We start from the raw sequence: 27,586 nt of genomic DNA, 5'->3' as shown, positions 1-27,586 counted from the left end.
AAACTCCCCTGCCCAATGGGCAATATGGGATATACCAATATGACGACAGACAACAACACAATGGAGGACATCCATCAGCTCTTTCTTTCCTGCTTGGTTTGTGGCTGTTTGTCTCAATAATATCAAGCTTTGTATGAGAATAGACTACAGGCTTCCATGGGATATTTACACCAATCAGTCCAATCAGCCGACCAAGGCAACTGTGTTATTTTGGAACTATTCCTAATGGAAACATACAAAAATACTTACGGCTAAAGTGTGATGGACAGGCTTTGACGAGTTTGTCCTTTCAGTCTGCTGAACATGGCAGCACGAGATAGTGACCTCAATAGCAATGTCCTTACCTAAATTACGTATAAGAGGCTTAAATTCTGAGGCAGCAAAAACTATTTTTATTTTAAAGCAATTATATACTCATACAAACACTTACTTGTGGCTAGTATATTGAATTTCTGCCAATAAACCATCTTAAATGCGACACATTGTGCCTTATAATGGTGGTTTTGGGTAAAGTCTGCCGATTATTATGCTCATTTTTTAAGAGTTATGTCTTTGTGCCTCGGTGCCCCATAACTCACACAATCCTGAGTGGATTACTTTTGTAAATCGAGTTTTCGAAACTGCTGCAGAGTGAAAGACAAAGACATTTTGACAAGTCAGGCTTTCTCCATCTGTCTTTTGCTGGAAAAAAAACAAAGAATAGTAATTTCCTCCCTTACCACGATTTCCATCCCTTCCACTTTCCTCTCCGTCTCCAGCTGTTGCAGTGGCTCGACCAGTTGTTCACTCTTAATTACAGTCTATTTAGGAAGTCTCACTGAAAGGACGAGCGCTGTTAGCAGCTCATTTGCGACTAAGTAGCAGAAATTGTAAAACCTGATGATGGTTTGATGAGTTTGTTTCATCTCGACACGTTCACGCAGAGACTCGTCGCTGTGATTGGATAAATTGGGATCCAGCTAAATTAAATCTTAGCTGTTTTCTCTAAATGTAGCCGTGCATCACTCTGATAGCATTTATTAGTCTCCGTGGGCTGTGTTTAAATGCCACAGAGACATTATATACGTGGTGTTAATCTGTTACTGCTTGCAGATAATTGGATGATGGGAAAATGCACAGAAAACACAGCTCATGTAGAAATTCGTAAAGTTTACCATCATTTATGAGAATCACCTTTGTTAAAGGCGCCATATGTAAGAATGTGGCCAAAAACAGTTACTACACTCAAATTGAAAATACAGAGGACTTTTAGGTTTCGTTTTCGCCACCATTGTAGCTCATACATAACTGGCAACCCGTGGTTGCTCGGCAGCTGAGACTCTACTGACTGCAATGATTGGTAGACGGCGGTAGGTGGCGCCACATGCAAAACATGATCTCAAAACATAAACATGATTTGCAGTCTGCAAAATATTTTTTTAATGCAATATTATTTTGTCTGTACTGTTGTTGTTGGTGAGTTCAGTTTGTTATATGAACATTATTCCTGAGTCTATGTGACATATTAGGAGCATTTTATGGCCAGTTGCTTTACATTTATTACATAATGGACCTTTAAACTGGATAACTGTGTAATGTGTCTTTTGTTGTTTAGTGAAAGTGTACCTTATAGAACCGAACATGGCTGCCACTCCCCTATAAGAGACGCGAGGTACCTTTAATGTGTCACAGCAAATTGAGAACAGCAGGATGGGAGGTCGGCTGCACACTGGGTGCCCACGAGGCATGCCGAGATCAAGCAGCGCCGAGAATGGAGACATTCCTCTGCATACATGAATATCATTCCAGTGAGAGGGAGCTGAGAACAAAGACCAAAGACATTAATGACTTTTCTGAATCTCCATATGGGCTGCTGTTCCTCTATTCCGCTCTCTCGTAGATGACAGGTTCAAAACAGAAAAACTGAATATCGCTATTGGTATGGATCGGACAGAACAGCAACGTTAGATCTGACATGATCAGAACAAAAAGTCTTAACTGTAGCTGTAGGAAATATCACATTGTTTAATTTCAGTCTCGTTCGGTGGCACCAGACCTTTCTGTTATCCATTATCCATACATTTTATAGCACAAATTATTATACAAACTTCACTTATTTTTGTCATTAAAACATAGTGTTGTTTCTTGGTATTTTAAATAATATTACATAACTGTACAATCAAATATTTTTTCCATCAGTTTAATAAAATGTGCGCAAGATAATCCTTGATAAGCACATTTTGGTGGAACGGCAGAAGTGTTTTTTTTTTTTTTAAAGGCGCCATATGTAAGAATGTGGCCAAAAATGGTTACTACACTCAAATTCAAAATACCGAGGACTTTTAGGTTTCGCAACCCGGCAAACTGGCAACCCGCGGTTGCTCGGCAGCTGAGACTCTACTGACTGCAATGATTCTTAGACGGCGGTAGGTGGCGCCACATGCCAAAACATGATTTCAAAACATAAACATGATTTACAGTCTGCAAAATATTTTTTTTTAATGCAAATATTTTGTCTGTACTGTTGTTGTTGGTGAGTTCAGTTTGTTATATGAACATTATTCCTGAGTCTATGTGACATATTAGGAGGATTTTATGGCCAGTTGCTTTAGATTTATTACATAATGCACCTTTAAGTAGAGCTGTAAGATATGGTAAAAACAAACTGATATTGCAATTAATTTGGCATATATTGTGATCGCTGTATGATTCAGAATTGGTACAACTGATATTTGTTGCTTGTTACGTGTAGTTTCATGAAAAAAAAAGTCAAATCATGATGATTTGACTTTTTTTTGGCATCTTTCATTATCAAACAAAACATTTTTTCTTATCTGAACACACATGTTGTCATCTATCAATTACAGTGGATTTTGCACTTGTTTTGTGATGAATCGTTCAGCACTACTTTTAGAATTTAATTGGAAACGGTGGACGAGGGCCATATCTTCCTAAGAGTTTCTCTGTCCATTGTTTCTTTGCTGATACTGAAGCATGCATCACTTCCTGTCCCAGAAGCCATTACAAAAGAAGCCAACGTGACCAGACAGAGTACCGAGAAATGACGACTAAATAATGACGGCATTTTAATCGTGAATTAAATTGAATAGTCTTGAAATGGTTTGCTGTAAAAATCACTTTCCTGAAGGAGTTCTCATTCTGCACACGTTCTACCTTTATTTAATTGATACGGCCAAGGTGCCCTTGTGCAAGGCACTTCCCAGCAGTTCTCAATGAGCTGATCTGCAATCCAGATGTGGATGTGTGTGTGTAAACTCCTCTGTATGCGGGGGGTGAAACACGAACACACACACACACACACACACACACACACACACACTCTCGGCCAAACCGGACAAATAAAGGTCAAAAGTATCATCATCGTCTTTGCCAGCAAACGTGGCGACACCTCGATATTTCCCAGCTTCCATTTCTGCCAAACACCCAGAACGGGCTAATTAAATCCTCTGTCAGGCATGGAAATGGCTCTGCTTTCATCCTGCCTCCATTCATGTCAGTCTCATCAGGGACATGCATAATGACATGATGTTTCAGGGCTTTAATTCCCTCGTGTATGTTAGACATTTCTCTGTGATCGCCCCCCGCCTGCATGCTAATCACTAATGCGCGCCGCTGTATTCTGACTGTGCCGGCGTGTCACACACTTGTCCGAGGCGGACACGTTTTTAAAAATTTGACGAGGGATGGTGGGTTGTGGCGTTATTGAAGTTGTGGAGTTGGTGTCGGAGGAGACGCGGATCAAGCTGCACCGTGGAGACGCAGAGGTTGTGGGGGAACATCTGAAACTCTTTCGGTTCAACATATACTTTAGAACTTTTCAATGTGTCTGTTTTGTTTCCTCTTAACTTTTGCATTAACTTTTTGTATGTTGGTTGGTCTCCCCGTGTGTGCGTGGGTTTTCTCCGGGTTTTATGGCTTCCTCCCACAGTCTAAAAACATGCAATCTCCCCTTTCAAGGATTACAAAAATGGCCGCACCATGGATGCATTTACGATGATATAAATGATTGTTTTCGTCTCGTCCGACATTGTAAATAAGCCTAAGAAACACTAAAAGCCATTTCTAAACATTCATCTTTGCACTTAAATAGACTTTCGGACTTGTTTTGTGAGTATTAGGAAAATAAAATTGACTATGTTTTTATAGCAGATGAATACAAAGGTAGGTTTAAGGGGTTAAAAACACACATACATCAGCAGTTTGATCAAAAATATGTGCAAATAAAATCAGAGTATACTCTTAGAAATAAGGGTTCCAAAAGGGTTCTTCTACAAGGGCTGAGGTTCTACCTGGAACCATTTGCTTCTGAAAAATCACTTTTTCAAGGGTTCTTGGTAACACTAATGGTTCCAGTAAGAACCATTTTGATCCAGAGAACCCTTTAAAACCTCTCTCCTGAATAAAGGGTTTTAAAAGGTTTTCTTGGTGGAACCCTCCAAAAGGGTTCTCCTATGAGGACAAGCCGAAGAACCTAATATGGTTCTACTTAGCACTTTTATTTTTGAGAGTGTATTACCTTCCTCAAATACAGTCATTACCTTTGGCTTTGTAATGTTAAATTAAGGATATTTGCTTGTGATAGAAACAATTAAATTGCCTATAAATGTGGTCAAAGCTCTGGGATTGAAGCCGTTTCTCAGCCGTCTGGCGATGGATCTTTGACCCGTGAACCATTCACAGGATGGCAGCGGCTCAGTTTGTGGTTTTTCCAGGGTGTGTGATGTCCCTGAGAACGCTGCTGGCTCTGCTCCTCAGTCTGTTGACATACAGTATACGGTGTCAAGGTGAGGGAGCTCAAGCCCGATGACTATGTTTACCAGTAATCTGACTATTGACCTTAATTGATTTTCATTGAGGAGGTTCTGTTTTTGCCTGTTTGACTTTGAGGAGTGTAACTCAAAAAGGGAACTTTGATTAAATCCTCTGGTGATGTAAGTTATGGTGCGAGGAAGAAATGAGAATAGAGATTGGTGGTGATTTAAACATGGAGACAGAGTTTCTTTATCAGATTATTCTGATGATTGTTTACAATCCCTTCATATTCCTTTTAAAATCAGGGTGACACGATAACGTGTGAAAGGTCATCACTATTTCTTGAGTAAAGTTTAAAGGTGAAGTAAGTAGTTTATAATGCCATCTAGAGGAGAAGCTGAAATTTACAACAAAGACCTGCTGCTCTGCTCACCCCCCTCCCTTCCCTGAGCGCTACGGTATCCTCAGCTGGTCAAATGTTGTGCTCGTCGTCTTTCTCCGTGTCAGCAGATGAGGTTCGTGAGGCGAGGGAGAGGGCGAGCTACTGCGGCCGTAGCAGACGAAGCGGAGAGAGTGGAGGCGGGACTTCCGCTACAAGTAAAGAGACGCTTGATTTGTTCTCTCGCGTTTGTCCTTACAGGCTCCGGTAGAAACATGGCGTCTCGCTGCTAACAGTGGCTATGCAACCGCGGCCCGCGACCATGTTATTTTACATGACTTTTTGAAACACTACGAAAATGAAACAAAAACTATTATACAGCGACTAGACAATGCAGGAGCACATAATATGTATAAAAAAGTGGATTTTGGGTTATAAAAACCCATAAATACTACACAGTGTCCCTTTAAAGCAACATGCAAATTGTGGTTTTAGACTTTTTTTATTGGCATAAATATTGAATAAATGTTATTTTAGTTCTTTTTGTTCTTGGGAAAAAAGGAATAGGCTGAAGCTTATCTTGGCTTAACCTGTTGACCCGCAACAATACCACAAAACCACAACAGGACTCAATACCAATTCACATTCTCTTAATTTCAACAATAATGCTTTTTTTTTTTTTTCATTTTAAGGCTTTTCTGAAACATAAAGAACTAATCCCAGATTACTGAAACATGTCTGTATTTTATAATTTTCAAATACAAACAACCCTCTTAAATTATAATTTCCTTCTCTTAATTTAAATTTATTTTGAATACAGACTGGACGACTTCTGTTCACAACTCTAAATAATATGTCTAACATTTTCAGATACACAATTTCTGGACATTTTAGAAGAGACCTTATCAAATAAATATGATTAAAGCTGTAGTCTGTAGTTTGTGTCTAAATGCCCATCCTGATAGCCTTCAGTAAATATAGTTTTAAGGGGGAAAAACAGTGTCTGTAGCTGTCGCAGTACTGGGATAAACTTTAATAAATAGCCGATCCCTTTGTTCAGACTGAAGATATTGATTCTCTGGTGCACCTGTCAATCACTGATGTGTGATGTTCTCGGTATCAACGAGAGGGCGGAGCTTTGATAAGACCCTGCTTTTGCAAATTTTTCCGAACTTCTACTCTCTTCTACTTTCACCGGAGTTTGTCTGTTTGTCTGTCTGCAACATAACTCGAAATGTAACGGACAGATTTGGATGAAATATCCAGGAAATGTCCACAATGTAACCAGGAACAAGTGATTACATTTTGGGCATGATCCGTAGACGCTATCACTGGTGGGGGGCTGAGCTGCCTCAGCGGGGTCTGCGCTCTCCGAGTGCTTTTCTAGTTCATGATAAGGTAATCGGAAAATGCTGTTTACATAGTTTTGCTTCATTTTAACCATAAAAGGGCCAGAAAATGTCCTGTGTGTAAGTGCCTTTGCCCATTACTCCAGAGTAACTTTCAGTATATCTGGCAGTTATTTACAATTTACTGCTTGTTAAAATAGTGAATTAACAATTTAAAAAGAAGAAAAGCAGTTTTATTTGGAAAAAAAGACCGAACACCAGATTTTGCGTGTTAAATTTGAAATGTGATCAGTGTAAAACATATTTAAAATTTGAGTTTTTGTCTCAATGTCCAAAAACAGGCCAAAAAAACTGGAAACTATGTGCAAGCGCTTTTCCAACTCTCTCCTCTCTGGTGACAAAGGCGCTGATTCGCTGGCTTAATGCAACAGCGCAAGGGAAATTATCGTAATGACCACATGATGTGCAACTTCTCAGCTTTCAGAAAACGCTGGAATTTTTCCGCTAGCACAAACCGTTGCATATTTACGGCAACGGAAACAGAAAAAATGTGAACGATTCTGTTCGTTGTAAGGTGTTAAGAGTCCTTCCTTTGCCTCGGTTTTTGCTCCAGCCGCAGCGTGCGTGTACGTGATCAAATGAAGACGTAATGAAAAGGGACAGTGGCCTTGTTGTTTGGCCACAGAGTGCTGTTTTCCAGCTGAGGCGACCATTAACCTGCTGGAGGATTGAATGTGAGATTAAATGATCTGACCTGAACTGACAGATGATTGGTTTTCAGGGAAGATTTTTTCAAACAATGCATTGGATCATAACTTTATGTCTATTTATCTTTGGCGAGGTGTCAATGCAAGCACACATCGGTGGAAATGTTTTTCGTTACATATATTAAACTGTCAAATCACGTGGAGTTCAAATTAAATGGCTCTCTCCATGTGTGTGTTTTGTTCTCAGACCAGTGCGGTGCTTTGCTCGGGCGGCTGTGCTCTGCTGGCCGTCAGCTCCCTGTTGGCCATCATCACCATCTTCCTGCCCGGTGGAGGATGTGAGAGGAGGATCTGCACTCTGGCTGGTTACATGCAGATGGCTTCAGGTTGGTTCAAATGTGAATTACGCGTAAAAAAGACGCACACACTTACACGTGCTAATGAAGACAATGACATCCTTTTACTGTTCTGTTTTGACCAACAAACGCTGTGCAATGAAGCTTTCTTTGTTACTCATCACTCAAAAAAACAAAATCCTGAATACTACAGTTGCTGCTAGGCAACCGGAGTCTGCATGGCATTTGTAGGGGTGAACTTGTGAAGAAGAGGGTGAAGATAGATTTAGAGCCCGTTGTAAAAAGACAATTACGCCTCCTTAACACAGGTCATTGGTTCACGGCTACATGCAGCTTATCAGGCTGCCGCTTTCACTCCGACAGAGAAGTAGTCTCGTAAACAAATTGTGGTCTTGTCAGTCCTTGGGCTCGAGAAGGAAAAACACACTCGCGTCGCTGCCCTTCACACGCTTGCCTTGAATATCGGAGTCATTCAGTGGCAGTTAATAAATTAAGCATTATGCTGTTCATAATTCAGCAAAAGTTAACTATTTCTACATTATATTTTCTGTGCTCAGAAAAACTATTGCGTACATAATAGCAAAGAAACATATTTTTAGGGGATAAATCCTTGACATGATCTCATTAGCCGTCCGTGAACTTTGTGTTCCGCTGCTGAATAGCAAATAAATGCTGGATAGCCTGTGTTTCTATAGCTCTTTGGTTGTCGTAATGACCACTCACAGCACTTTTCACGATAGCCTTTTCATTTGCATCCATATGCTGTGCCTTTTCAAATACACATCTATCATGCCCCATTCACAGGCTGCTGGAACAGCCACAAGGAGCAATTTGGGGTTAAGTGTCTTGCCCTGGAACAAATTGGCATGTAGACAAGAGCAGATTTTTTTTTTTTTGCAGCCTTTCTCTTGAGGATTATATCTGTAGTATGCTGGTGTTGCAGAAATGGCGGTAAATGTACGGTGCACAAACTGGTAGTCTTCACTTATTGTATTAGTATTTGTTAATCCCTTCCAGACATGACCGCGAAGCCACAGAATAACAACAATAACATATACATGTTGTCGGTCTGTCTCTTGTGTCACGTACGATGTTTCGAGTCAGTCGGTCAATGTCTGGTTGAAGTTCTAGGTTCACTTCCTGTTTTGTGGCGAACTGGTGGCTAAAGTCAAAACGGCCGACTTCCTGTTGGGTCAAGTTTGTGTCTGGAGACGTGTTCTGGGTCGGTGTCTCGTGTCACCTATAAAGTTTAAGCGGCGATAGGCCAATGCGTGCCAAAGTTATGGGTTTTGTGGCAAATGGATTGGAAATTCGCAGAAAATGCTGATTTTGAATCTGTAAAACATTTTGACAATGTTTTGTGTCTCGTACAAATTGTTGCATTTTTTTTAATGTTGGTACGACAAACACGCTCAGAGGGGTACGCTCATTTATGTAGGGTGCAAATAATGCAAAATGGCCGACTTCCTGTTGACTTGAGGCCATGGTTACGGTCGACTTTTTGGTTCGTCTTGGGCAGTAGCCGTTTTCGGCCCCTGCCATTGGTGCTAGGGCCCTAATAACTAAGATCAGAGCTAATTTGTGCATCGCTAGTAGTTAGCATTTTAGCATTGCTGAGCTAGCTGTAAAGCATGTTGTAGTACATCAGAAACAGGTTTATTGCCATGTATGCTAGACTTGATACAGGGAATGTGCTTTGGTGAAATTGGTGCCAAAATACAATAAAAATAAACTATAAAAACAATTTAAAAAACAATATTAAATTAAATAGTGTACAGTCCAGTGGTCATCATCATCATCATCATCATCAACCTGTAAACTCATGTCTTCTTTCTCCATGTTTCTGACGCTTTCTGGCATTTTCTGAGGCTCCCATGCTTTTCCTTCAGGCAATCTAAAGCCACTTCATCAACACACTTCATCAACTGTATCCCCAAATCTCTAATTGTTATGTTTTTTCCCCTCATTTATAATGCGTCAGCAGCAATTACACAGCCCCAATCCTTTGAGAATATCAAGTAGCTCATTTAAATCCCTGCATGTGGCATTTCAGCAAGCATAATTAGAGGCTGAATTCACCGTGCAGGTTAAATCTTTATCGGCAAAGCCTTATTTTTTTTTTCTTTTCTTTCTTTCTTTCTTTCTTTTTTTTCCTACAAGGCATGGTTAATGTTTTGTTTCAAGTGGTGCTTGTTGCTCACAGCTCAGACTCTCATACGTCTCTGTCTGCCTCAGATCAATGATGCTCAGGGAAGATGAGAAAGAGTTTTGAAGATGAGCAAAGACTGTGTGTGCATGTGTGTGTGTGAAGTTATTTTCAGTGTTTTTGTGTGTCTTTCGTTGCAAACTGACTTTGCTAAATAACAATGTGAAGTGAGGAGCTGAGCCTTTGTTCTGTTTCCAGGTCGACTCTTGTCTCGATAGACGGCAGTTTCACAGAGAGCACCCAAAGCCCTGAAGAGGCCAGATCAGAGGAGTGTTTGTTTTCCCATTGCGTGTGTGTGTGTGTTAAGAGTCAGCAGATAAACGGAAACAAGATTAAGATCAGTGGTTTTCTTCGTGGTGTGCATATTTTGCACATTATCAGTGCTGCATTTGTCGATCAGACTGAGCAGATGAAGTGCTGACCAGACCACTTGTCAACCTTCCCTTTGCAGATAAAATGTGAATCCCATCTTGATCTCATGGTTTAGCACAGTATCTAGTTTCTCATTCCAGTTTCAGATTTTCCCGCTGGAACAGACTGTTGAAGCAAATCGTCATGTGTCATTCAACATTTACACTTATGCTACAGTTCAAAAGTGTGGGGTCACCTATACAATTTTTCCAAGTTTTCCATTAAAGGGGTCATATTATACCCTATTTCTCCAAGTTAACCTAGTGCCCTGGTGTCCTAATGAACATGTCTGTGACATGCTTTGGTCAAAATACAAAAAGGATGAAGCACCACAGCAGTTCAATCACCCTGTCAAAACAGCCCTGTTCAGAACACTCTGTTTAGTTGTATCTCTTTAGGTCCACCTTAAAAGTCCACCTTAAAAAAAAGAGAGAGGAAATGACATCAGCCACAGAGGCTACTGGGAGCTAACAGCAGTAAGCATTTGGAAAAGTGATAATTTGCAGGCTCTAGCAGGCACATTGCCGTCATATATAACATGTATCCACTGGACAGATAAATCCTCTGAGGCTGGAAGTTTGTGTAGAACTCTGTGCTGCACTGTGGAGCCAAATCTAGAACTTTTCGCGAACTTCCGATTTTCGGATACCGTTGCTCTCGCCAGCACTCTCGCGTGTTTTGCACAAGAGTTTTCTAACCATCCACCTAACGCGATTAGCAAACACAATGTACCATTAGAACACTGGAAATGGGCCTCTATACACCTATGTACATATTCCATTAAAAACCAGACGTTTGCAGCTAGAACAGTCGTTCACCACATTAACAATGTATTGAGTGTATTTCTGATTAATTTATTGAAAATAAGTGAATTTCCTTCAAAAATAAGGACATTTCTAACTGACCCCAAACTTTTGAACGGTAGTGTACATTTAAGCATTAAGCAGACGCTTTTATCCAAAGCGACTTACAAAAGAGGAATAAGCTACATAGAAGTAGCCTTGGATTTCATGCTGGAGGTGGAAGCAGGAGACATAGGAGGAGACGAGGTACAAGTACTCGAATCATCCATAAAATAATCAACAGATCAGTCGATTATGAAAATAACGGTTCGTTGCAGCCCTAATTCTGTTACATCTTTCTCTAAAAGCTGAGCACTGCCGGGTTGAACCAGGCAAACCTGTCCGGCTCTTTCCCTTTCTCTGGCCAGCGCTCCCATGGGTGAAGTCCACAATTAGATGTGAACTTGCCCAACCCTCTGTCGTTCAGCTCGGCGCGCTCCGTGCGGCGGGGGAGCCGCCGCACCGCCAAGTGCTGCCGTTGTCAATGTTTTACGCTCGGAGGGAGGAAGGCGGAACACTGATGCGGTGATGCTTTTTCCCCCTGTCATGCATATTTCATCAGGCTGTCCTCAGTGGTCAGAATCCATTGCTTAGATAGCTAGTGGTGGTGTGTGTATGTATGTTTTTGCGTGTGAGCAGACGTAAACATGTACATTTTACCTCTTTATGTCGCTAACTTCCCAGTTATATCGTAGCAGTGAGTTAACTTTTTTATTCTCGCTGATCATTTCCGTTGAGGTTATTCAGGCAGAGCTGCTGAACGCCGGAGCATCTTGAAACCATGTTGGGGTTTCACTGTGCATCAATGCTTTGATTCTCATGATTCCACTGAGTGTTCTCGAGCTCAGAACACACACATATATATATATACTGTATATACAAGCTTCATCACAGCTGTTTTCCTGCAGGATCACAGCCATAAAAACATAAAGACAAGTCAGAGTGTGCTTATATACTAACACCCCAGTCTGATTCACTGCATTCATCACCCATACTGTTCTCCTTTTTATTCATTTGAATGAAAGTGATTGGGTTCTTTGCAGGTTTCATGGGTTTAAGGCATAAAAGGGATAATGGTATTGAACATCTACATGTATTTGGACAAAGCTTCTACTGGTCTTAGTTTACCAAATGTATCATCAGTAGTAGTTTCCACTTTTGATCGGTCCACTTCCAGGGATGAGACTGATAACTCAATATATTTTGCTTCTTCCCTCGGGCAACACCAGAAATACTACTTGGCTAAACTAATTATTAATATTTTATTAGTGTACAATGCTAAGGCTGCAGCCAACAGCTCCCCCTCTCCCTACGCTAATGCTCTGATGTAAATAAATAAGGAGGAAAGTGGAACAGATGGCGTCTTCTGAATTCAGCGCAGTTTGCACTATTTGATCGAGGTGCTTGGGTCTCAAACAGTGGTACATGTACCACCAGCGGTACGCGAGCTTGCTCTCGTGGTACTTGGAGGTAAATCAGAAATACTACTGTACCGGGGTATGTGATCTGAGTGGAATGCATAGAATATGAAACAAATTACAGTTTCTTTTAAAGCTAATTTTAATAATAATAATTAATGTTACCTTATCTCTCCCTCCATCTTTATCTAATTTCTCTACACCAGTTCATAGATGCAGGGAAAAGGCTGCACGGCAGATTTTGGACTAGTCCAAAGTAGTTCTTAGGAACGTTCATAGTCCAAACTGAAAAAAGTGGCAACCAATTTGTGTCGTTTATTTCAGTGTGGCCCTCTGGGAAAGAAAAAAATGTCATACCCATTCACACGCTGTACCATAGGGGTTAAGTGTCTTGCCCAAGGACACATCGACATGTAGACTAGCAGAGGTAGGAATTGAACCCATACCCCACTACCACTTAGCTATAGTTGGCCTGGGTCTATGGGCAACCATGAAATAATTATGAAAGTAATAATAATTCATGCTTCCTCACAAGGTTAAGCTTTTATGATGCTGCGTCACGTGAGATTGAGGCTTGAGTTTTATTATTTAAACTTGAGCGCACTATGCAAAATGTATGTAGATTTGCATGTTTTCATTGACTTTATATTATCGCGCAATAATGTTTTTGATCTTAAAGGTCCCATATTATGCAAAATCAACTTTAATAATAAAAATCTACTTTTTAATCATTTAAATCCTTATATTTGGGACTCTGGAGGCCCTACCAGTCGGCAAAGTGTGAAAAAAGATGACTCACTCATGTTTTTGTGGTCCTCCTCAGTCTATGTACAGGAGATAAAAAACGCAATGTTGACTTCTGCACTCCTTGAGACGTCACAATGCGCTAAATTCTTGGAATTGTCATCTCGCGGCGCTCCGCTTTGTCCATAAAACACGTGAGAATGCTGGCGAGGGCAAAGGCCAAAGTCCGTGAAAAGTTCTATTCTTGGCTCCACAGTGCAGCACAGAGTTCTACACAAACTTCCAGCCTCAGAGGATTTATCTGTCCAGTGGATACATGTTATATATGACGGCAATGTGTCTGCTAGAGCCTGCAAATGATCGCTTTTCCAAATGCTCACTGCTGTTAGCGATTGTGTGTTAGTGTTAGTGATTGAACTGCTGTGGTGCTTCATCCTTATGGTATTTTGACCAAAGCATGTCACAGACATGTTCATTAGGACACCAATAGGGTATAATATGGGACCTTTAAAGTCACCATATGTAAGAATGTGGCCAAAAACAGTTACTACATTCAATTTCAAAATACCTAGGTCTTTTAGGTTTCGTTTTCTGACGTAACTGGCAACCCGTGGTGGCTCGGCACCTGAGACTCTACTGACTGCAATGATTGGTAGGTGGCACCACATGCCAAAACATGATTTCAAAACATAAACATGATTTGCAGTCTGCAAAACGTTTTTTTTAATGCAAATATTCATGCTGTACTGTTGTTGTTGGTGAGTTCAGTTTGTTATATGAACATTATTCCTGAGTTGTGACATATTAGGAGGATTTTATGGCCAGTTGCTTTAGATTTATTACATAATGCACCTTTAAACTTCTTTAAACTTTAAACTAGACCTTTATTATTTATTATAAGAATATATAGAAACTTTTGATATCTGTAGTCCATACTACTTTGTACATTTACATCAGGTTTGCGGTGGCAGAGTGGGTTGATTCTGCGAAGGAATGTTATCACTCGCTCAGTGGAGCAACATTTACCTAAAAAAGGATTCTAAATTTGGGCCTGAACTCCATCGAACCCATTATGCATAGTGAACGTTTCCCTTTGAAGACGTCCCCAGTGCGATCCTCTGAAACTGTGCCTTCTTATCTGCACCCTCATCAGAGAGAGTCCTGACTCTGGCTGCTCGGGAACAGAAAAGGGAGTTTATGTTGCTGTGCGTTCCCTCGCCTACATACAGTACAGTATCTACACACTCACGGAAGCTCAGCCTGCTGTGTCAGCTTTCCCTTTGGGGCAAAGCTGTTATGCAGATGTACTCTGAAGCGTGGTGATGAAAATAGGAAGTTGCTTTGATCAAAGTACCTGCTGTTTTTTCAACCTTGCCAGAGCCCATATGGCAGCTGTCAATCATCTCTGCACTTCAGATGAATACATTTTCCACATCAAGCTTAGATTAGAGCAGCACGCTGTACTCGCCGAACGTTTCCCTTCAGCAATTCAATTAAGTTTCTTCTTTTATTAGCGTGAGGTGGCACGACTGGACCATCGTTCATGTCGTCATTAGTATTCTGAGAGCTGGAGTATCTGACTGAGCATGAGAACTTTTCACAGAGAGCAAACATGGCTGAAACATTGTTTGATTATCTCTGAATTCCTTCCAGCAGCCCTCAGGCACTCGGTGTAGTTGTATACTTTTCTGTGTTGTAAAAATCAATGCTCTGTCTTCTGACCCGTCACTTCACTTCGTTCATTCATTTCTATCTTTCATCCTTTTCTCTTCGCTCCCCTCTTCCTTGCATAGTATTCCCCCATAAGCTTTATCACAATCGGAGGCCTTAACCCACCTTTCTTTCCTTTTTTTTTTGCTTGTTTTGCATTGATCACTGATATTTCATTCCGTTTCATCATGAGTCGGTCGACCCGAGGCTCTCACACAGCTCCAAAATACATTTTCGCGGAGAGAGAGAGAGAGAGAACTTGTTTGCCACAGAAGCGCAGCGATCTCCCGAAAGAAATCAAAGAAAGAAAAGTCAGTTTATCCTTCACACAACGGCCCGCTGTGCTCCGTGGTTTTCCTGACATAGTATGACCCAGTTTAGATGCAGCGTGGTGATGACATTGTAACCTGTACCTGTGACGACTGTAACAGTGTGCTGACAACAGGCATTAATCAAAGATGTGGATCTTGTCACTTGTTGTATAATCACAGCTGCATAGAGCTTTTTGCTGTTGACAGTAATGTGATTGCTCACACTTAAAGGTGAAGTAAGTAGTTTATAGTGCCATCTAGAGGAGAGGCTGACATTTACAACAAAGACCTGCTGCTCTGCTCACCCCCTCCCTTCCCTGAGCGCTACGGTATCCGCAGCTGGTCAAATGTCGTCCTCGTCGTCTTTCTCCATGTCAGCAGATGAGGTTCGTGAGGCGAGGGAGAGGGCGAGCTACCGCGGGCGTAGCAGACGAAGCGGAGAGAGAGGAGGCGGGACTTCCGCTACAAGTAAAGCGACGCTTGATTTGTTCTCTCGCGTTTGTCCTTACAGGCTCTCGTAGAAACATGGCGTCTCGCTGCTAACAGTGGCTATGCAACCGCGGCCCGCGACCATGTTATTTTACATGACTTTTTGAAACACTACGAAAATGAAACAAAAACTATTATACAGCGACTAGACAATGCAGGAGCACATAATATGTATAAAAAAGTGGATTTTGGGTTATATAAACCCATAAATACTACACAGTGTCCCTTTAACACACTCCCCCACTCGCGCACAAACACATATATATATATATGTCAGTAATGGGAAGTCCGGCTCTTTGCAGAGATTCTGATCTTTTGGCTCAGCTCCTTTAGAAGAGCTGGCTCTTACAGCTCACAAATGACTCTTTTTGTGCATTTTCTTCAAAAAAATACTGCTACTCTGTCGCCCTGTGTAAACCCGGGCCTGTACCACGACACTGGCTGTCTTAGGAACGTCTGCCCCCTTCCTTCTTTGACATAATGGTATGATCCTCGTCTGTCCTTGCATGTCATTGGCCGCATCGTTCTTGTTCGCTACAAGGTACTCGGCGTCGCACCAGTACGATGTCAACAACCAACAACAATGAATGTGACAACAGACAACACACAACAATGGATGATATCCTTTTTCCCTTCTGCGTAGTTCGTGGCTGTTTGTCTCAACAAGACTGAGTAAGAGTAGGCATTTCGCCTCGGGATATTTACACGGATCACATCGGAATGACATTTTTCTGTCGCCCAATCAGCTGACTGACATAGATGGAGCTGTTCTAGACTGTACTGTACTTGACTGTACTGTACCATTTTGCTCTGGTACCCCAAGAGAGAGCTTTCCACTCGGTGGAAACACGGTCACTATATTTTCACAAGCCATTGTTTTCACAAAATAAACTTTCGTTTGCGATCCACAAACTTTGTTTAAGTTTGGTTTTTTGGTTTGTGGTTGTGCCACTCGCTGTCAGCGAGAGTTAAAGCGGAACTAGACCGGAAGTTCCTATTATCGCTGTTTTTTTTGGTGTGTATCTGCGTCATTACCTTGTTTATGAAGCCTGACGGTTCGAAACAAACAGTTCAGCCATTGCTGAGAACGTTGTGTTTTATTGTAATCTCGGGGCTCAACGAGATCCCTGAAAATCCCGTAATAGTTACGTAAGCAGCGGTTCTCCTGAACAACTGATCGTCCTGCTCCGGGCGGTAGTCCGGGCACATCCGGTTGCGTACATTGAACCGCAGAAGAAGAATAACGTCCGTTGTGGAGGTGTTTCACGAGCGACAGTGTCTTCTGACTCTGGGTCTGACTCCGGTTTAAAGTCATAAAAGGGACTGCGGCGGGGAGTCGTGACGAAGCTATTTTTAAACACTGTTAAAATAATGTTTTGATAATGAGGAGCAGTGCATCCGCCGTTCCAGAGGGGAGCGCTGCGCTTCTGAGAACGGATGTGCTGGATAGTACTGGCCAATCACAGAGTCTGTCTTCTGGGGGTGAAAGTTCACTCTGAAACATCGCGGCTGAAAAACACTGTCAGAAAAGAGGATTTCTATCGGCCAGTTTACAGCAACTAGGAGGTTTTTGACCATAAAAACAAGTTAATATATGTAAGTAGACCTCCATAACTAACATTTATGTGACCACTCTATGTGACCTTTAACAGAGGGCAGCTAAGCGTCAGAAATACTTACTATACCTAGAAAGCCTCAGTACCCCTCTCAGAAATGCCTTGACCAGAGAAGAAAAACAAGGGTCACACCTGAGATCCATTCAAATATAGACGGCAAAGAGTACGCTGACGACATTCCGATATAGATTTTTGTCTCCTATAAAGAGAAGCAACAGACAGAACTTCAGGCATGGATAGTTAGCATTTTGTCTCTCTTTCACTTTGTAGGAGGATGTGATGATTCTCTGCTGTTCCTCTAAAGCAGATACTCTCTCAGACTGTTGATTAGGTGCAATGTGTATAGAAACAAACCATACAGGTTATGTTTGTCTATGTGTTTGTGTGTGAACACAATGCTACTGATTTTCAATTGCAACTGCAGTAACCGATTTAAGCCCTACAGGGCGCTGTTTTTACATACATTATCCAAATATCACAGAATTCAAACAGATTTACACAGAAATCAGTATCATTTACTGGAGAAACACCACACTGCCAGGTCACCTGCAAGCTTGACAAAGCCTCAACAAACATGCGACACGTTTGATTTACTGCTTTGTGTGTTTCGCTGCGATATTACAGCATCTCTCATTTTGCCTAATGGCCCCGCAATGCTTAATGTCTCCTTAATGAATGAAAGCCTGTGTGAGTGTGTGTGTGTGTTTGTGTTTGCCAAGCTTGGCGATTGGTCCAATCTGATGTCTGCTGTAATTATGAGCACTGCAGCGTTTGGCTCTGTTTGTTTCACGTATACATTACCCACAAAAACCACAGTAATTGGTCGAGCAGTCAATTAGATCCCGGCAGTAATTAAGACTGAACTTTCATCCTGTCCTATTCATCTCTTTTCCTTTAATTTACTTGAGAGATCTCTTAAAATGTCTGAGATCAACAGTTTTTTTTTATTTATTTATTTTATTTTTTTCATATCTATCTTGAACCTTGCCTTTTGAAAGTGCATAATATGTGATTTGATATTTCTCCCCGCTTAGATGTGAAGATATCATTTTCCTTTGACATTAATGTTCCTTACAATATTAATTAACCTTCCTTATATTTCTGTATATGCTGGAAACCCTTTGAGTGCCTGCATGCTCGTTTTTAACAGACATTAATTACACCTGCATGGCTTGTGTCACTGCGGCACCAATGTTGACAGAGGAGAGGCCAAAGATGGACTGAGATGGACTGAAAGCAGACGAGAGGAGAGGCCATTGTGGTTCTTTGTCTGCCTTTTCATATTTGTTCTGGTGGACGAACATGGTCCTTTCATTTGAACTCGGAAGAGAAAAACCAGAGCAGTGTCCAAAAGATGTTTGGCTGCTTCTTATTCCTCCCCTGTCTTATCCTGCTTGGCCGTTACACACACACACACATGGACTCACACACACTCAAAGAACCAGCAGCCATGCATATTACATGAGTCCTCCACCTCTGTAGGCCTCTCTGCTTTTTTCATTTTGCAACGTACAGGAGAGATGATGATGAGGTTGAAGCCAGATCCTGCACTTAAAGGCTGTTTCTATGCCGCTGTAAATAGAAGAAATCCAGGACTAGCCGAATGCCGTGTGCTGCAGTTTAGTTCAGTAGAGGGCAATTAGGCCATATCTTTGTAATGTATCTAAAATGTTGGCACCAGGAAATTAAAGAAATCCATCCCCTAAGCATGTATTGTGATGTCCAATGTTCTCAATTGCTTTCTTTTAATCTCCACATCATGGACCATGCTCTTTATGGAAGATGTGCAGTTACATGCAAGTAGACAATGGTCTAGTTTGTGTAGTAGCAGGCAAGCTAAGTGTTAACTTCATGGGGTGGTGCTAGTCAGTCACAGAGACCCCATGTAGACCTAGTTTGAACTTCCACCCTGAGCAATCCGATCACGTCCAGATCATGTTAAAGTACTCACCAAGAGTTCTTGGTAACACTCACAGTTCCAGTAAAAGGGTTCCAGGTGGAAACTTTAGAAAAATGTTCTACCTGGAACCATTTGCTTGAACCCTTGCCAAGGGTTCTTGGTAACACTCACAGTTCCAATAAGAATCATTTTGATTCAGAGAACCCTTTAAAACCCCTTCTTGAATAAAGGGTTTTAAAAGGGTTCTTGGTGGAACCCTCCAAAAGGGTTCCAGTTGGAAACCTTAGAAAAAGGTTCTACCTGGAACCATTTGCTTGAACACTTGCCAAGGGTTCTTGGTAACACTCATGGTTTCAGTAAGAACCATTTTGATCCAGAGAACCCTTTAAAATCCCTTTCCTGAATAAAGGGTTTTAAAAAGGGTTCTTGGTGGAACCCTCCAAAAGGGTTCCAGGTTATAAAGGTTCTACCTGGTGCCAAAAAGGGTTCTCCTATGAGGACAAGTCGGAGAACCTTATATGGTTCTACTTAGCACTTTTGTTTCTAAGAGTGTATGCTTCACTTTGCACAGACTGTTAAAAAAAAGTAAATGAAAATCTGCTTAAGCATTTTAGCTAGGTCATGTGTATGCTGTTGGTTTCTTCTTTTCAGGAGAACAATATTTCTTACACAGTTGGAGAATTATGTCTTCAAAATGGCTCGGTGCAAATGTGTCATCAAGATATAGTTCATAAATGGTCAAAAATGACTATATTGGTATCAGACATAACAAAAAGTGGTATTATCCCATTCCTAATCTAAATAAGTCCTTTGCACCAAGTCTCAATGGACCTAAGCGTTCTTTATCTGGCTTGTGTGTCCTTTCCTAAAAGTCCAACACTGTTAAAACAGACTCTTGGTCAATATTACAATATTAGCAACGTTTACAGTTTCTTATCCCCACTGATCACATCCTCTATTATTGCAGTTTCACTGGATAACACAAACTATACAGACTGCGAGCACACAGGTGTGTGTTGTGTGTTGTTGAACTATAGATACGGTATGTGTTTTCAGACATGCTGACTCAGTCGTGGACACAGAATAATACACATCATAAATATGTATGTAGGTGTGTTGGTGTGTGGGTGTGTTCCTCTTCCAGGAATTCCCACTGGATGAAAACAACAGCCGGGATGACTCACTGTTGTGTCTGTGGTTGTTGGATTACAGCCGTTTCAATTCAGTCCTCTCTCAGCGATTGTTTGTGGGTGTTTATATGTGTGTCTTTATGTGTGCTTTTCCTTCCACTTTCATTTCTCTCCTGTCGTTTTATCCTCTTCCCCCTCGTGCAGTGATTGATCCTGCGCTCGTAGGCTTTTCTTGAGTGCACAGTGATGAGTGAGAGCTTGTGGCGTGCTGTCATGTTATTGTTTGGGCCATCTGCGTTGTTGGGAATTTGTTTTTGTCGGCAATATGAAGAGTTCAGACTGCTGGTACCTGTCACACGCACACCCTGATTGATTAGGCTTTGCTTCTCATTTGCTGTTGCTTGTGTTTATGACTTTCTCATTTGCATGAAGTACAAAAGATAGGGCTGCATCGTCTCCTGTTGGTGTGGTCTTTGATTTGCTCTTGTGTGACTGGATTCTTAATAGTAGGACAACTGCTGATGTTACATTGATTAGAGATAGGTGTTCCATCAATTTCCCTGGATTAGCTCATTATTATCATGGACAGGAAGGACAAACTGTGAAAAAACAATTTTAGATTTTAGAAAGATTTATTTTTTTCGGGTTTGTTTTTACAATATTTATTTTCGGGTCTGTCTTTACGAGATTTTTTTTTCGGGTCTGTTTTCACAAGATATTTTTTTTCGGGTCTGTCTTTACGAGATTTTTTTTTTCGGGTCTGTTTTTACAAGATCTTTTTTTTCAGGTCTGTTTTTACGAGATATTTTTCGGGGGTCTGTTTTTACGATATATATTTTTTCAGGTCTGTTTCTACGAGAGATTTTTTTCGGTCTGTTTTTACGATATATTTTTTCAGGTCTGTTTTTACCAGATTTTTTTTCCGGTCTGTCTTTACCAGATTTTTTTTCAGGGTCTGTTTTTACCAGATTTTTTTCTGATCTGTTTTTACAAGATAATTTTTTTAAGGTCAGTTCTTACGATGATCATGTAGCCCACTAGCCCTCTAGCCCTGCTCAGTTGGCCTACGTGACGTCGTACGTTACTGAAAAAGTCAGTGAAGTTAACGTACTGTATCAATCTATTTATAGAGAAGAATATAAAAAAAATGCTTGCATCTAAATACTGCACAAAATATTGTTCAGAAACTATATTTGGAAATCGATCTGTGACACAATGGAGTAAAGGAGATTTTAAGGACCTGTGTGTATAATATTTAACCATGATTGTTCAGCCTGCAACCAGTTGAATATCTCTCTCCTCCACCCTTACTTTTCTAGGACACACTCCCTGTGTTGATATGAATGTTTAATTCTTAGTCTTATGTGATTATCCACTTATTGTTTTAATAAATACTTATACTGCTGCCTCTATACCCCACTAAATCCCTCACGTTAGACCTTTTAACTATAGTTTAAAAGGATTTTGGCAGAATTTGACCATCTTAAGAAGAAGTGAAGTCTAATTTATAACATGTTGAAAGAACAGGGATTTCAGGATTTAAGCTTATGTGCTTTCCTACTTAGAATTAGATGGGAGATACCACTCATTTGTCCATGAGACATAATGTTACAGCTAGCATCTCTGTGTATATGTGAGTTAAAAAGTTTGCACACAAGAACCTATAAGCCAGTGAAGCTCACTAATTAAAATGTTCACCTTCACCTCCAACTCTTAGGAAGTCATTTGTAACGGGTGGTATAAACGCAAGTGTGCAAATATTTCACAACAGTTAGAAACCCGGAGCTCTACAGCTAAAAGGATAAGTAATCATAACTTTTAATGCAGCACTTTTCAGGTAGTTCTGTGCACTTTGCTGATAAAATGCACACAAGCGAAAGAAGTCGAGAAAAATAACACACACTTTTTTGAACTACTGGGGACCCTTCTCTCTGCATGTGCTGATCCTGCAGGTCTGCACAGATGAAAAGAGGAGAGCTGTGGTGATCCAGCACATGTTTGAGCTTTCAAGTGTCTGCAGCAAAGGCAGAGTGATGGACAGAGGGAATATTTTCTCACAAGGACATCATCACAGCAGCAGCAGCAGCAGCAGCCTGGCTGTTACATTCAGAGTCAGCTGCACGAGAGCAGATATCAGGTGGATTCAGTGAGGTTGTTGCAAGAGCAAGTGGGCAAAGAGTGGTCAACAGCAAAAGCAGGTCACAGTTTATCTCACTCTCATTGAAGGAATGAAGCAAAACCCCAGCCGTAGTAGAAAAGCCACTAAGAGCTGATCCTTTCTAGGAAAAAAAAAAAAAAAAGGGATAAGATTGAGATGTCGTTCTGTTGTTCGTGTTTGATATACGATGATCCTTTTTTTCCCTCCGAGGATGAAAATGAATCACTGGTGTCGTCGTAGAATCGCGTTTACACGTTTGTTTTTCCCCGCTGTACTTTGTTTTAATTTGATGCCGCCGCTGCTGATGTGTCAACAAGGCGATGAAGCCGCACACACAGTCCGACCCTGATGCGGCTGATCCAGCTGAATCGGAGGCATCCGCAGCGACATGATGGATCTCAAACACAGTCACAATGAAATGTTTTATTTTCGACTTTCAGTCTGAATAATCGCAGACTCTTTTACGTCGTCCATAAGCTAGATAGAGATAGATTACTTTATTTAGGATCAATGCAACATTATAGTATAACTTTCATGTTCATATTTCATATTCTAAATATGCTATATGTTTATGCTGTCTTAGCAAGATTAAATTCTCATATATGGTGCGTTTAGTTGATGCAAATCAGTTTTTTTTGCTATTATTTATGCTTTTCTTCTGGTATTTTTGGACTGCTATATGTGGCCTCACTCAGTGTTGGGTCATTTCATAATAAAGCTCTCATTCAGGTTAAACACTAATTAATACACGCGCCATGTATAACATACATGACTCATGTTGATTGATCCGCTGATGAGATACGACCCCGCGACGAGGCTTGTCATCTAATCTGTTTCAGCGAAGACATAAAAGACAGAGACACACAAGATGGAGAGGATACAGGGAGTAAAGAGCCTCACCTTTCTCTCTGTCTCCTCCTTCTGATCATAGTTTAAAGAAGACACCTCACAGGAGCAGACAGACGTGTGAGGAAGATTAAGTCTCCCTCTCTCCCCCCTCAGCAGCCTCTCTTGCTCATTTCACTTCTTCCATCAGGCGGCTGTGGGGTCACTGTGAGGCCACGAAGCAGGAAGTGACCTTTAAATCAAGTGTGATCATTCAAACCGACATATTTCTCAAGCCAATTAGTTTAATTATAGTCACCGAGAATCACAAGGGTTGTTAAATGTTCTTTCGTATAGATTAAAAACATATTTTTCTATCAAGAGAAATATGTCTGTCACTTGCCACACTTCCTCGTTTCTACAGTTAAACCATTTCCACTATCTTTCTAAAGCCACTGGAGAAAACAAAAAGCTTTACCCTCTTTCCTTTGTGTTGGCTTTATGGCAGTTGTTCATCTTGTGTGTCTTAAATTGGAAAATTCCTTTACCTGCTGTCAGATAGAATTGCATATTGAAAAAAAACGAGTCTTATAGATTATGCTGTCGTGTCACCATTGTGGCTCAAAAAGCTTCAGAGAATCAGTTACAAAGAGTACAAAAACTGGCGAGTCTCAAGGTCAAAGGAGCAAACTAAGTCAGAAAAAGACTGGAAATAGAACTGTAACACGACACCAGGAAAGACGATCTCACAGAGAACAAAGGGGAGAGAGTGGGTATTTATACACAGTCGGAAAGGGAGAGACGACTAGTCGCAGGTGAACAGAATTAGGGCAGGTGATCACACCAAACATGTCCTTTGACTCTTAAACGCACAGTAAGCGATTTCTGTGGTGAGAATAACTTTTATTTCCTCACTTTCCACACTTTTAGATATTTTAAAGGTGCATTATGTAATAATCTAGTCACTGGCCATAAAATCCTCCTAATATGTCACATAGACTCAGGAATAATGTTCATATAACAAACGGAACTCACCAACAACAACAGTACAGACAAAATATTTGCATTAAAAAAAATATTTTGCAGAATGCAAATCATGTTTATCAGTTTCATTGCAGTCAGTAGAGTCTCAGCTGCCGAGCAACCACGGGTTGCCAGTTACGTCAGAAAACGAAACCTAAAAGACCTTGATATTTTGAATTTGAATGTAGTAACCGTTTTTGGCCACATTCTTACATATGGCACCTTTATTGCAGAAATGTTACACATCTTTGTCATATCAATGCGTAAAGATATTGCGGACACAAAAAGGTGCATACACATTTCTCTACTTTGAGGTTTGATTCTCGTTGACGCTCTGCCCTAAGAACACATGAAATGAGCCGACGTCGACTGAATTATCTGTAAGAAAACAAGAAACCGGTTTCGGTTTGGGACATTACGGTGCATATTTTTTTAGGACTAATACCAAAATAACCGGCATTGATCGGTGTAAATATCCCATGGAGATTGAAGCAAATGTATTCTCATACAAAGCTTGACTTCCTCTATTGTTGTATTGAAAGGTCTGCCAGTGAATATTTCCATTCTGTAAAGTGTTTTTCCCCCCTGGCAAATATATTTATTGATGGCTATTAGGATGTGAATAAAATTTCAACAAATGAAATACAAAGTGAATCAGAAAAAAAACGAAGAAAAAAGCTGAAACTGAGTCTTTTAAAAGCCTGCTTTTTCTGAGCCCTCCTTTATTGTAGAGGCGTTTGCTGCAGTTACTTTGGTCATTACAGTTTTATTGGAAACCAAAGTTGTAAAAAGTGCCATCTTGTGCCGTCGTGTTTCTACAGCAGCTTGAACAGACTGTGTTTTGAGGCAGAAGAAGGAGAAAGAAAGCATCCTCTGTTTGTTAGAGAGTTTGATATAAAGAGGCTGCTAACAGTTGTTTATTTTGCAATATTATTTTTTTTTGTTATGTCGAGACTTCTAACCCTTATCTCATAATCCATCCCAGCTATTTTCCCTTCTCACTGACAGACAGACACAAACAACCTCAGTAGGGGCTATTACAGTGTCAGCGGGGCTGAATCGCCCGTCCAAGGATGAGATGCTCACCATCTGCTGTGTTTACACTTTCAGACTTTCAGACTGTATTTCTTCTGACAGCCTTTGATGCATTAATGATTTCTCTCCTCTCGCGGGTCTCTCGGTTCGGTCTAACCCTGTTCACTTTGGAGTAAGCTGCGCTCTTTCATCATGGCCCGGAATTCCCCTCCGGGCTCTCGACTTCTAACCAACGCATGTCAGGAAGGTTGAGAAGTATGAAGAGAAAAGCATATTTTCTGGCAGAAACTGAGGAACCTGGAGCTGTCATTGTTTTCCTCGTCAAACGAATGCAGTCGAACAGTTCAGAACCTTCACTCGATGACTTCTGTGAAGTTTTTACTTAGACGGAATAAATAAAAAAAAACTTCAAAACTTGTGAACTGAACTTGAACCTTGAGCAATCCAGGATTGTGTAAAACGTCTCTTGACTCTCCTCGAGATGGAAGAGAAGTGAAAGTTAATGAATTTGGGGGCTGTTTATCATTATTCATAATGCAGAAAATGCAGTTTGTGGCGAGTCTTTCTTTTGCGATGAGATGGTTCAGAAAGAGGCTGTAAATTGCTCTTCTTTAGATTTAATCAGCCAGTCAGAAGACATCTACTGTGATGCAATTTGTGTCAGGATAAAACAAACGAGGGAAAGTAAACTACAATCTGAGAAATAAGGGTTCCAAAAGTGTTCTTCTACAAGGGCTGAGGCTCTAGGTTGTTTTTCAAGGGTTCTTGGTAACACTAATGGTTCCAGTAAGAACCAGTTTGATCCAGAGAACCCCTTAAGACCCCTTCCCTGAATAAAGGGTTTTAAAAGGGTTCTTGGTAACACTAAAGCCCAATTTATACTCCTGCGTAAAGTGCTCTGCGTCGGTTACGTAGAGCCTCTGCGTCGTCTCCGATTGCACGAAATATTTTTTAAGTGTCCGTCACTCCGTCAAGGGACAACGGAGACGGCAAGAGCTGCGATTGGTCCTCAGGACAGGCCGAGCGAAGCTGCTCTGTGCCGGCCACTGTGTGCACCGAGCGTCCACAGAGGCGGAGCTGATCACCGCCGACAACGTCGCTGCCAAACTATAAATATGTCATATTTTAATACACAAACCACATGTTTAGACTCTAAATGGCCAATTTCTCGCCTCAAATTATCTTAAAACTGCGTTCCGTGACACAGAAAAGTGAGAAATTGCCACTGTTTCAACAACAACAACAGTCTTTCTCTCTCGGACGCCATTGCTCACTGTAGCCAAAAGCACAACAACCTTGCGCAGCGACCCCTACTGATCAGGCGGGAAATTGCAGAGCGTATCCGTCCACAACGCAGAATTATGAAGGCTCGAGGGGTCACCGTGGTTGCGTTCGGATAGCGCATTACGCAGTCGGAGAAGTATAATGTGGCCTTAAGGGTTCCAGGTGGAACCTTTATAAAAGATTCTACCCGGAACCAAAAAGGGTTCTCCTATGAGGACAGGCCGAAGAACCTTATATGAATCTACTTAGCACTTTTATTTCTAAGAGTGAAGGCAGACAGAGAGAAATTGGGCAATCTTGAAAAACTGTATCATCGCCTTTTTGTCTTGTTGCTGGAGAAAGAGCCGGTTGTAACTTGGACAGCAGTGGGGCGGACATTCAGGAGCTCGAGGCATCATCGGTCCCCAGAGTGTCCCAGCATCTTCAATCTGTCACCGCACACTCACTCTCACAGAGAAGGACTGTTTCTGTGCGGACGATATTTAAACCAGAGTAAAGGCAACTGCACAGATCTATCTGTTTTCATATAACGAGACGTTTGTGAGGAAGATTTGTGGGGAGGGGTTTCATCGCACCTACCGGGATTTGACTTCTGGGATTTAAGTCCCTCTGGCTCTGCTAATCCCTTGATATTTCCATGAGCAAATGTGTTGTTTTGAAGGAAATCAACCATGAAAATTGGCGATCCCCACCCTGCATCTAGCCACATTAACTCCACTGGCTTTTTCTTCAATAGCCCATGATGTCAGTTTTGTATATTATAATCCCATTTAGAGGAAAATAGATGATAAAATATAGCACATATGGACACTCGTGTGATTGACAGCTGGTATCATACAATAAGAGCTTGCTTGCAAGTGACATCGGAGAAAGTCAGTTTTCAGATTCTGACATGGTGCCAATCAAATCTCTAATCCTAAGGCTTATAAATAGAACCGAGA

The 27,586-nt window shown here is 41.1% G+C and overlaps 1 protein-coding gene across 1 annotated transcript in view; it reads left to right on the top strand.

Moving 5' to 3' along the window:
* The window catches only part of lhfpl7 (LHFPL tetraspan subfamily member 7), a gene marked incomplete at both ends in the record, with an annotated part of 150,379 nt that overhangs the window by 38,312 nt on the left and 84,481 nt on the right, over positions 1-27,586 (top strand). The window contains one exon of the mRNA XM_083910726.1: positions 7,435-7,573. Coding sequence (XP_083766852.1) covers positions 7,435-7,573 — 139 coding nt within the window. The remainder of the gene's footprint in view (positions 1-7,434; positions 7,574-27,586) is intronic.

The sequence above is a fragment of the Microchirus variegatus genome (assembly GCF_963457635.1).
Source record: "Microchirus variegatus genome assembly, chromosome: 2".
NCBI lineage: Eukaryota > Metazoa > Chordata > Actinopteri > Pleuronectiformes > Soleidae > Microchirus > Microchirus variegatus.
Note: the sequence above shows the minus strand (reverse complement) of the source record. Positions and strands in the feature narration are given on the sequence as shown.